Source organism: Coffea eugenioides, chromosome 2 (assembly GCF_003713205.1).
Source record: "Coffea eugenioides isolate CCC68of chromosome 2, Ceug_1.0, whole genome shotgun sequence".
Lineage (NCBI taxonomy): Eukaryota > Viridiplantae > Streptophyta > Magnoliopsida > Gentianales > Rubiaceae > Coffea > Coffea eugenioides.
Genome location: NC_040036.1, coordinates 22917349 through 22930004, shown reverse-complemented (window position 1 = coordinate 22930004; position 12656 = coordinate 22917349). Strand labels below are relative to the sequence as shown.

Genomic DNA, 12656 nt, shown 5'->3' with positions numbered 1-12656 from the left:
TCCCTCTCCCCTCCCCCTCGCACTCCGACGACAAAGGAAGGCCGGCATGGACCATTAATTTTTTTTAGCTTTTTTTCTCAGGCCCTCTCCCTCCTCCGCCACCCTCCCCCTCTCCCTTTGCGATCTGGTTGCGCGACCAGATCGCACCTAGCAGGAGAGGGAGGGTGGCGGGGGAGGGAAAGGGGAGGAGAGGGGGTGAGGATGAGGGACAGAAAAAAAAAATTTGAGGTGACCGGGGGCCGAGAGAGGTGGTGGATGTGGTGGCTGGCGTGGTGGGTGAGCGAGGAAAAAGAAAAAAAGTTTTTGGAAAATTTTTTGTGTATTAGATTTTTGGAAGTGTGTAAGTAAAAAACTTTGAGAAATTTTTTAGGGTTCCTGTAGCAAAAGTTGTTAAAAAACTAGGAGCTAAAAAACTTGGGTAAAAAACTCACAGTTCCAAACAGGGCACTAGTAATTTTTTCTGCAATCCAAACACGCCCCTAGGCCCTAGCTATCCAAACATTATAAAAGCGCTCTCTCTCTCTCTCTCTCTCTCTTCATCCAATCCCGATCCGACCAGCAAAAAACTGGTGTAGACCTGCTACGTCATCGCGGGCCTTACAAAGCATTATTGTAGTCAAAACTGCTTGGTTAAACAATATTATTATTTGACCAGGAAGCCAGCTTTGTCTGGTACTCAAAACTCGAATTTTAATTTTTAACAAACCCAAAATTATAAGTCCTTCCCTCCACAGATTGAACCAAAGCTGCGGGAGGCTTGCCCGCGGCAAAACTCGTTCCTTATCATTGAGTTTTTGGCTGTATAAAATTGAGAATAAGAAGGGAGGAAACAACAAAGAGAAGAAAGAAGCCAAAGTCTGGTTGGTGTCCGCCACCTTCATGCCTCTGCCTACCTATACTCGCGCGGCCATAAATACTGGAGGGAAGAAATCTCACATGCGGTCAATCCAGCAATTCGAACAACCACCAAGACCCCAAAAGAGAGGGATGCTGATATCCAAGCTTATCTCTAAATTGAGAAAATCATGTCTACCTCTTTTATGACAAAAATTGAAACTAAAAGATGGTTTTTATTGATTTGTGGGTTCTTCGGATCACACGGCAATTTTTCCTCTGCATATGATCTGTTTTGTTTTCGTTCTCAAACTTTCCAAACCTCAGAGAAATCGTAAGCATACCCAGACGACCGCGTTACCGCGTTATTGAGGAGGCATTCGGAAATCGTAAGCGATTGGGAACAGGGATTTTCATGGGTCCGCAACAATTTTTTGTTCTTTCTTCTTTCGTCCCAGGGGCCGCCAAACAGTACCTGAAAATAAAGATAGTACACATGCAACGAGCAAAACAAGCCCAGTTTCATAATTTGCTCGTCCTTTTCAACGACTTGGCTTCTCATCTGTATGTATAAAACCTGCAGCTTACATAGAATCAAGAATAGGATCGGACAAACTAGGAATTAGATTCAAAATATTAGTGTGTACTAGGACCATTTGTTCCGAAAAAACCATAGAGACTACTTGGCAAAATTTTGATCATACGCATCTTTTCCAGCCCACAAAAATCATGCAGTTTTGACTACATTTACTTCCTCATTCATACAACGTCCAACTGAAAAGAAGCGGGGCAGAGCAAGACAAGTGCATTTTCAAGGCGCGCACACGCATACATATACATGATATACACACCACATATGAAATATATAACTAACAAAATTTCTAAAACTGGTTTATTCAAGAAAGCAATTGAGCATGTATAGCGCGCATAGACCATAGGATATTCCAATTCTGACCGTATGAGAACATGACTGATATCAGCGGTAACCAAGTGGAGCTGGTGCCTCTCTTAACTCCTTCCCTTGGAAATGAATATCCTACAAAAAGAAGCATAGTCTCTGAGCATCAGCATGCTAAGATTTAAAAAGAAAGTATTCAACGATTATCAAGGAAGGACACACATAAAAAATGGACAATATTGATTTTGAACCAAATATTAGAGAGATGATGCAAAAATTACTGAATGCTATACAAAACGCACAATCTCATCCCCTGAAACAAGACATAAAAGCTGCACTCCTGATTAATAAATGAAACAATTTCCTGACAAAAAGAGTTGCCATATGCTTGTAATCCTCTGTAACTTCTTTTACACTTAAAATCGAAGATTTCTTTTCTTTCTTCAATCATCACTCCATGGTAGCAGAGAATGTAAAGAAGCATTGTGCCTGCCACAGGCAACTGGACAACTGAAGAAAAACTAATTACTGAGAAACAAGCAAATGCTACAAAAGATAGATCAAATAATAAAACCAAGAGCTCAGAGAGAACCAAACAATCTCTAAAGTTTCGAGATGAATCAGGCAGGTGTAGTCACTGCCTTAAAAGTAGAAACAAATTATTGTCAAGTTTCCTGACTTGTATAATATACAAGTATCTGTTCCAAGCCCTCTCTCGTGTAATATGACAATGCTAGATTGCCATCACAATCTAGAAAGCCAAACAAATCGAAGGAGATAAAGAAGCTTCAAAGGGGGATATAATAACACAAGCATATATTTTACTACCAAAGAATGACAATTTCTACAGATTACTTAAACCAATGAAATGAATTAATCAAGAACTGTTAAACTCACAGAAGCAAAATGGTTAACGTCCCGATGGTGGGCTTCATCTGCACGGATAACAGTAACAACATCTTTCAGGGTTGCATCCTTAGGCAGTCTCCAGTAGTCAATTGCAATAACAGGAGCTGGAACATTCTCAATTGCCCCACTATTAATATCCGTCAGAAATTCTGTATAAGAGTGTATAGCTTCTTCTTCCAGATACCCGACAATTCTGTGCGCCAGCTTGGGAGATAGAACGTAAAGCACAAAAAAAACATTGAAGAAGACTCCCTGAACAGCAAGAACCAGCAGCCTTTCATACCATTTGGGTTTCACAAGCTCTACCATGGTCATTAGGTGCATCCTCTCATTCTCAGCTTCTTCAAGTAATGCCTTGATCCAGCCGCCACTTTGCTCAAACTTGCGCAAAGACCTCAGGTGCAACAGCATCCCTCCCACCATACCAGGAACAGCAGCCACAGTTTCAAGCATCATTGCACGACAGCCATACCTCCTCTGCATCACATGGCACGAATTGTTACCACCTACTAGAACAAGCAGAACAGAGAGGCACCCAACTGATAGGCAACATTTATTACTCAGCCACAAGGGAACTCCAAACAAAGACAATATTGAAGCAATGAGAATGAAAGGAAACAAAGGCTGGAAAAAGAAAAAGAAAAATGCTTATAAAGAATTAAACATGCCCCTATCCATCTAAGCATTCGAAACAATATCATTACTACTGTGGGTGAATATATTTCATAGTATATAACTAGGAAGACATCATTAAACAAATCACTGAAATATATCATACATTTTTTCCTTGTCATCTCTGATTCTCATTCCGTAGGACATAATTCAGTGACTTGATGGTAGGTCAGTCGGTACGATGTCTGAGTTTCGTAAAGACCCACTTCAGGACTACCTTAATGCACAGGCTAGGAGCACCGGCTGTGCATTCTTTGCTCAGCATATTTAACTTGAAAACAACTGTGTCATATCAGCATTAATCTTCTCTAACCATTTAGGGTCCTATTGCCCATCAACTCACGAAAGAGCATTCAGAAGTAACATGCATAGAACATGCTAAATCATCTAGAAATCAGCTTATTACACCAATATTTAGATTGTTGGTCTAAAGTGTAAAGACATATCATCTCTATTATAATCAACATAATAGTCTGCGTTTCAAAATAACGGTGAGTAAACGACATGCTCAGTCATGTTTGGTAGACCTACCCTTGGAAGTATGAGAACTGGGATCTTTGACAATACATAGTCTCCAGTTAGAAAAACAGCTGCTTTCTAACTGTTTATCAGCACCTATGGGCACACATTCCACTATCATGAGACTCATGACAACAACTAACCATGATCTTCCTTGAATCAATCTTCAGTAGTTATATTTGCAATAAAGAAACAAGTTAATGGAACAATAAGGCACCTGGAAAAAAATATCCGTAGGAATTCTAAGAATCTTCACAGTCCTGAAAGCAACTTTGTCAATAAAATTTTTGGGCTTGTGATGCTTCTTCAGATCAATTGTCAAGTTGGAATGGTATGTTTCCCAAGGCTGCAAAAGAAAAGGCAAATTGAATGTAAGTAAATGATATTATACATTAAGATTGCAATGGTGCAGATACAAAAATGATGGAAAAACAAAACACATATGAAGACCAAAAATGCAAAAATGCAAAACAAAGCTAGATACTAATCAAAATTATGAGCATTACAACCTTTTAACTCTACAAACAACAATGTTAGATACTAATCAACTTTATAGATATTGAACAATCTTTTAACTCTACAAAATGCAAGAACTATAGACCTGGCATGTAGGACTTCAAAATTGAGTTCTACATATCGATAGGCATATTCAAGGACTTCTTGATGATGACTTGTTTCCTCAATGCTGAGAACTTCAATTTTTCTTTCCTGTGCATTTCTTCCTAATTTAGTACTTTCAGAAGGAAAAAAGCCACACAGAAAAAAAAAAAATCACCAGTAAGCAATAGTGGATATTAAATGACAAGGTAACCTAATGATAATTGCAGAATGAAAGAGTTCATACTCTACTCAACTGAATCAAACAAATATTAGCAAGATTCTGTAAGAAGAGTAAGTGATTTCTTTCACACTTACTTTATTCGAGTAGACACGAGCACAGTTCAAACTATTAGTGAAAGCACATTCTAGAGACCTCCTTCAACATAATGACCAGCTAAATGATCGGACTACAAATACGTAGCCCAATTACAGATGCTTGAGCTTAATAAGCTGAATAGAGATCATTTACTAGCATAATTCATGGTATGCTAATACACCTTTGCACGTGATACTTATGCTTCTTCATAGATTTATCACATTCTATTGAGATAGAGGTAACAGTTAGCTTGAAGGCGAATTTCCAGGGGAAATAGGTATTCATTCTGTTACTTGTGGCAAGAGGCATACTCAATGGTTCAAGTAAAATTAAGCCAATCACTAATTTGAGAAATGAATTCAACATAGGTTTTGCACAATTATGTTCATGCCCAAAACAAATTCAGTTTAAATTTTTCAATTCAAGTTAATGGAATCAAATACTACAATCTAAGAAGCACAAAATTTTTAATACAAGCTGATTTATGATCTTGTATACATTTTCCTGCTACTGTTGTTAACAATAAGTATTTGTTGGTCACGCATAAGAACAAAATTACCAAATATCTCCCTGCATATTCCTAGTTCAAGACCCAGTCTTAGGCCCCACCAATTAGGAAAGTAGACTTGCATCCACTATTACAAAATTTTCAGATCTAGTTCATGTGACTGAGAGGTAAGTTTCTCCACAGCATTCCAGGATTGATGTATATGATCAAACTCATTCGAACAAGTTTCAATCCGAACCAATCCACCATGAACTCTTTATTAAATCAGCCTAAATTGGTTTATTTGATCGTTAATGATATCATACTCAATTTTTATCAGGTAATCGTACTTTCCACCCAACTAGCTCACAGCCGTATCATATCCCATTTTCTTTCTCATCACAGAACTTTATTAACTTTTCCTCTAGAAACTGAAAGAGAAACGGAACAAAGAGAACAATAACATAACAATTTCTCAACCGGTAGAGATGTAACAAAAACCTACAATACGATCTAAAGAAATCCTCAAAATAGTTCGCATTTCCAATAGGGAAAAAAAAAATTCAGCAGCAGAATAAAGAACAGAGGGTAAATTAATTAACAGATGGAGAATGAAAACTAGTTATTTCAGATGCGAATATTCGAAATTCTTTTGGATATTCCTCTTTATATCTAAAGCATGAAACGACCTAGATAACAAAAATGCCACCGCCAATCCAGAAACTTTAAAAATTGAAAAATAAAAAATCGCCGTTCCGAAGTTATATAACTTTGTGCATTAATCTTTGGTTTATTCACACAATTACCATGTTTGCACAGAGTTCCTTTATACTTTTATCCACGAAAACAAGTATTTATGTAAAATAGTATGTAGAATCTATACCATGAAGCAGTTCCAAGGCCAATCAGAGCCATCTTCTCTGACGATCTTTTTCTTAGAAATGCCCCAATAACTTGAAACCATCATTTCGTCGTTCTTTTCTCCCATCACCGCAGCTTCACCACTCTCTTTCTTCTCCTTCTCTGGCGGGGCTGCATGCTCCGGTACCGAGCTCACCATCCTCCTCCACTGACCAACCAAAGCCCCCAAACCTTGGCCCCTAGCCACAGCAACGTCATCCCACGGCTTCACAACCGCCATCGTCGCCCCTGCAGCTCCGGGAGTCACTGACAGCGACGACGGCAGGTACCGGCCACAGTTACCGCCGGCAACCAAACGCCTTAGTGCTAACCTAGTCAACAGGTGGCTCATTTTCGTAATTACCGCACGGCGAACTCAGGATTGCTTTTCCTTTCACTGGCGTAGTTTGTGGGTTGAAATTGAAAATAAGAACTTCGATCATGGTGGGACGCGACGGTTGCTTTTGACGTTGTTGTGAAATGACTGGAGAGCCCATTGTTGCAAAATGGAATTCCCTAGTCTAATGGAATTTGCCTTTACTTTTTATCCAAGTTTATGGGCAATTTATCGATGTGCTTGAGCGTAACACGCGGTCACCACATCATGGTGACACGTAATAAGAAAGTGGCACTGAGGATTGGCCGTGACATAGCAGAAATGCAAAGCTAGGTGAGAATAACAACACACGATCATCATCTCTGTCCCGCTGCGGCTGCGGCTGCGGCTGCGGCTGCGGCTGCCGGACAAAGTGATTAGCAGGTGAGATTAGCGATAAACATTTGTGATATTCTTACAAAGAAACAGACATACTAAATTAGTAAGCTTATGGCATAACAAACTTTCCCATGAAAAAAATCTTTTTCTTATTTTATGTTCATGGTTGTATTTTTTGACAGAAACTTGTGTTTATAATCATGTTCTTTGTTTTTTCGGTCAGACACAATAATGACTGAGAGTCTACTGCTAACAATAATTGTTCTCAACTTGTTATGCAATTCTTTTTTCAGGCTTGAGTCCTTGTGTACATTAGTTCACAATTTTGAGCACGAGTTAAAGATTAAGTAAATAAACAATGCACTAACAGGTATTCAATAAACACTCGTTAATAGGGGTTTTAGATGTTATTTTTTTGAAAAAAATGTCATTAATTTAGAAAAATAACTAAATGTGGCAGATGTAATAATTATGATTATGCGTGTTTACGTGATAAGTTGAATCCATTTTAAATGTACTGAGACACTTATTAGAAAATTTTAGAAAAATTTGTTCAACACGTCATTCGTATTTTGTCAAATGAATTTTTAAATCCTTCATTTTTAAAATATTAACTTTACGTCTCTTACAAATATAAGTTAACGAAGTTTGATCCCAATCTAAAAATTTCACCATTTTTTATTTTGAAATCACTACTGATCCATATGCTATCAATTTTTTTATATTTAAAAATAAAATGTCAGATCTCATCTTTTTAGTGGCGAAATTTGAATATATATTGGGTCAGATCTCACTTTTTTAGAGCATAAAATGAATATAATTTAGGTTATATCTTATTTTTTTATGAACAAAAATGAATATGAATTAGACCATTTATTTAATTGTAAATGGGACCTAATCTTTTTTACCCTAAAAACTGACCATACACAGGCCACATGATGAATTAGGGTCAAATGTAATTGAAAACTTCGATTGGACCAAATTTTGTCGAATTGAGTTTGTAAGAGAGGTAGCAATTTTAAAAATGAAGAACAAAAAAAAATTCATTCAACAAAATATAAGTGATATTTTAAACAATTTTTTTCAAAATTTTATAAATAAAAAAGATACAGTTAAGAGTTTTCCATTCCGTTGGGTCATGTACCTTACCAGGTTGAGAGCATCAATGACTCTTTTAATTTCATGCAAAAATAGACATTGGCACAAAACAAAGCAACCATAGTAAGCAATCAACGAGGTAATTGCAGTATGTAGGAATTAGCCAGGTGCATTTAGAGTCAAGAATCTTGAACTTCTCTTTCATTTTTTTTTTGTTTTCAACAAGTTGCCAAATAACTCTAGAAATAATTTCCTTAGGTCAGGATGCCCTGAAAATCCAACTAAGAGAAAAATACTACCTATTGGGAGGTACACAATACATTTTGGGTATACATACATGTATGTATGTATGCAGCCTTGCACAAAAAGTGGGAAAGGAAAAAAACAACTTCCAATTCACATATTAAAAAAGAAGAAATAATTGTATTTTTTGGTATCAAATGTTTCAATCTCTAAGCACATTTAGTTATATTGACTAATTTTCACCAATTGCTACCAGAATTTGGTCACATGCTGTTACATTTCACCAACTATTTTTTAAAAAAAAAAAATATTATTGGCCATATTTATAGTAAATTATTCGCATGCTGATCATATGAGTAATTAATCTTTAACCCATAAATACAAAAATTTGGTTAACAAATAAAAAAGTTAAAAACTAATTACTCACGTGATAAACATATGAGTAATTAGTCATTTTTTTTTATTATAGGTTATGGCTAGTAGGAGTAATACTTCATCATTTTTTAAAAATTTTCAAAAAATATTAATTGCTGGTGTGTGGCCTACTCCCGGTAATAATTGGTAAAAATAAAGCATTAGGACAGAACGTGCATGGAAACTAAAATATTCGGAACTACATTTGCTTTCATATAAATTTTAGGGACTAAAAGCGCTTCTGTCCCCAACATTTTACATTTGGGATTAAAATTGTAATTTTCTCAAAAAAGAATGAGAGAATTGCAATGATCCTTTTCTTGAAGGGCAATTATCCTTTTCTTCTTCTTCTTTTTTTCTCCCCCTTTTTAGCTGGGGAATGATCCTATAAGACCGCTGTATAAAACTAACATCGAGAGACGAGATAAGTCGAATTTTAGGAGTAAACTAGCATTGAACGCCACAAAGAACTAATTAAATAGTTTACATGCATGAATAACTAAGAAGACGTATAAAATGGGCAAGAGTTCATATGCATTTACTGCTTCAGTTTAGAGGCACAAAAGAAAAAATGAATGAATACGTGAATTCACAAGAAAACAGGGAATAGTTTTTGAAACCACAACAATCAAAAGATTGAATACAGTGACTCAAAGAACAAGATAGAAAATTGAGTAAAGCGCGACATAGGGTTCAATAGCTAAGCAATTGTATGGCACGAATCCACTACTGCAAACTAACAATTGCTGAAGTCTCGAATCTTAAGTATATCTCGTCAAATAGCCTAGCAATTCATTCATTTTTTTTTTAAAGGAAAAGGAGTAAAAATTGTAAGTAGATATTTATCAAAAATAGTCACTAAACTTTTGGTTACTAAACTTTTGATTCAACTAGAATAGTTATCTAAGTAATAAAAAAGTGTAATTTTTGATCACTCAACTAATATGAAGTTATATCTTTTAGTCACTCAGCTAATAAAAAGTAATAGTACTTTTTAGTCACTCAACTAATCAACATGCACGTTTTCAGTCCCAAAATGTAATTGATTTAATGTTATATATTTTAATTGATTCAATGACCACTTTGGGTAAAATAAATTTTTTACTGTCCAAAGTAGATAACTCTAAATAGTTGAGTGATAAATTATGCCACCTGCTCTTTGTAAGTATAACATGACAAAACGAGCAAGTTCCATCGAAATATTGTCAAATGGAATTTCCTTTTTGTTTTCCGGGGGTCCTCAACTTTCGGATTCTTTCGAACCAAACAATTAACGAAATTCTCGAGTCAAAAATTTTTTTTAACGAAATTCTTTAATTGGTCACGTGCATCGAATCAGAAAAAAATTTAAGGGAATCGCACATGCACTCATGGCACACGTCGGTACACTGAAATAATGCGAAGATCAATCTAATGACATTGACTAAAAGGGAATCCTCTTGGGGCGTTTCGAATGCATGATAATTTTCTTTTTTTGAACATGTAAATTGATTGAGAACAAACAATTGGTGAAAGATTCAAGTTTACAAGATGAATGAAAAGTTAAAAAAGCATGCAACTATGCTAAGTAATAACTAAATAAATAGTTGTTGATTAGATAGACGGACAACTTTCTTAACTAACAAGGCTTTGTGTGGATTGCCTTTTTTTTTTTCAAAAATTATGTATACTTTTGTAAACATATTTTTTAATCAAATTTTCACGTCACTTATATTATATTATTACAGTATATTTTTTGACAAAAATTTTAGAAAATAGCAATCTAAATGGGCTCTTAGTATCTAAAGAAGCATCGCTGACGAACAAATATCTATGCGTGCATGTCAATGGAATCCATTTGTATTCATGAAAGGTGGCCGTCCAAGACATGGGAGAAGCCAAACACAATACATTCACAACAGACAATGCTTCAAGTACAACCTATTGCATCCATTCAACAAACAAGTTTGGATTCCACTTGGATTTCTCAATTTTTGAAAAAACAATATTACAATATATTACAAATTTACAAATTTTCATATACAATATTGTAATATTATACAAGCAAAAACAACTTAAAAAACATCACATTCATACAATATATAAAAAACAATCCTAAATATACAAAAAAAAAAACACACTACCACTATCATCAATCACAAAAAACATAACACCACCCGTCGCCCATTCTCCCATTCCCATCCCTCCTACTCCTCCCTCTTTCCCCTTCTCCCTCTTTCATTTTCCTTCCTCTTCCTCCCCTTCCTTCTCGTCCTCTTTCCTCTCCACGTGCCTCCCACTACCCCCGTTCCCTCTCTCTGGTCGCGGGCCATGGCGACCAATTTTTGGTCCTGACTCACGACTAGATTTGGGCTGGCGACCATTTTTTGGTTGTGACCCATAACCAAAGAATGGGGGAGGGGGAGGGGGTGAGGTCGTGATGGGTTGTTGTAAAATTTTATAAAATTTTAAATTTTAAAAATATCTCAAAATATATTTTCAAAAATACCCCAAAACACTATTAAAAGTATGATTACGGTAAAAGTTTTTCACTTATATTACTATAGTAAAATATTTTAAAAATACTCAAAAAAATAGTTAGCCCAAATGTAGCCTTAGATTTTTTTGCAGAAATAGGTATATGAGTGTATAAGCGCGTGTGTGTTAAGTCTCAAAAGTAAAAGAAAAATATGGTTCGATCACATCCATCAGATGAAGAATTTATACAAGCAATAAACGTAGAGAGTGCTAATATGTTTGTTACGCATCACCTAAATAAGCGGATTTATTGAAAGTACTATAGCACCCTAGTCAAATAATGAACCTTTCAATTAACAGATGTAAATTAGGGGTGCTAAAGTCTTTTCATAAAAAAATTATAAAATAAAAAATCAATTGCATTTTAATGGACTTAAATAATAAGCCAAAATTGAATAAAAGGTACAAAACTATTGAGGTTGATAGTTTAGTTTGGGGAGGGGGGGTGTGGATCGGTGAAAATTTAAAATGTTAGGCCTGTAATTCCATGGAATTTTTTTCTAGAATATCATCATCTTAACACATTTTGTTAACAATTTTTTTTTGTGTTGCTTAGGTCGTATTTAAAAAAAAAAATAAAATTACACCGTTATTTTTGTAAAAAAATACAGACAAAAAAGTGTGCGCAACACAATTATCCCCATTCTGTAGATGCAAAATGAATAACACATTATGGCAACCAAATTGAGCAGCTCATCGTTGACTTCTGCGCGTCCATTGTCTATGATTTTGAGATCCTCAGTTTGAAATTGCACAAGAGTTGAGAAAATGTGAACAATGATGGTTCATGGTGGATGGCCCGAAAGCGGTTAAGAAAAATAGAAAATGCAAAAAGAAGTTGAAACCGCGGAAATGAACAGAGAGATTCGATACTGGAACAGTCGGAACCGCGGAAATGAACCAGAAGGACCATAATGGATGCGAAACAGGAGGGCGTCGCAAGTGGGGTCTTGCATGGTTCAAATTAGTTGTAGTCTTTTTGCGTAAATTCAAATATAATTTGAGTGTAAATGGATTTCTTACTCTATTCTATCCAATTATACATTAGCATGGGGCGTGGAAATGGTTCGATTTAGCTTTGAATTTGGGTAGGATTTTGAAATATCAAATCTTATCCAAACTCACATCTTTCTTTAAGGATAGTCACGATAATTTGAATTTGAATTTGAATAGGATCTGAATTTAAGAAATTAAATTTAAATGCGATCCAAATATATTGAATTTAAAATAAGGCCCGCCCGACCCACTTTTCTTCTAGTACTTTCTACGGAGGAGTTTGCATTGGCATGTATTAGCTCCGCATCCAAAAGCTAGAAAGTTGAGGATCACAACCGGTGCAGTTACATCCAGGAGTTGGGTTGCCTGAGGGCAAATCATCAAAGCTACCATTTTCAGGCTCCGAGGGTCAACACGTCATTCGTCACCACCTGCCCCCACCACTTTGCGTTTACCACACTTGGGACAGTCCCTCTCAAGACTTTATAAAAAAGGACTTTAACCTTCCCATTTCCTTCGTTTCCTTCATTTTTCTTCC

The 12656-nt window shown here is 35.9% G+C and overlaps 1 protein-coding gene across 1 annotated transcript; it reads right to left on the bottom strand.

Annotated features, from left to right (window-relative positions):
• Positions 1-1456: 1456 nt before the first annotated feature.
• LOC113761709 (ubiquinol oxidase, mitochondrial) lies at positions 1457-6825 on the bottom strand. The gene is made up of 4 exons (XM_027304811.1): positions 6119-6825; positions 4050-4178; positions 2630-3118; positions 1457-1870 (listed from the first exon to the last, which is right to left on the bottom strand). The coding sequence occupies exons 1-4, from the start codon at positions 6485-6487 to the stop codon at positions 1811-1813; spliced, it is 1047 nt and encodes a 348-aa protein (XP_027160612.1). The 5' UTR covers positions 6488-6825; the 3' UTR covers positions 1457-1810.
• Between the last annotated feature and the right edge of the window lie 5831 nt (positions 6826-12656).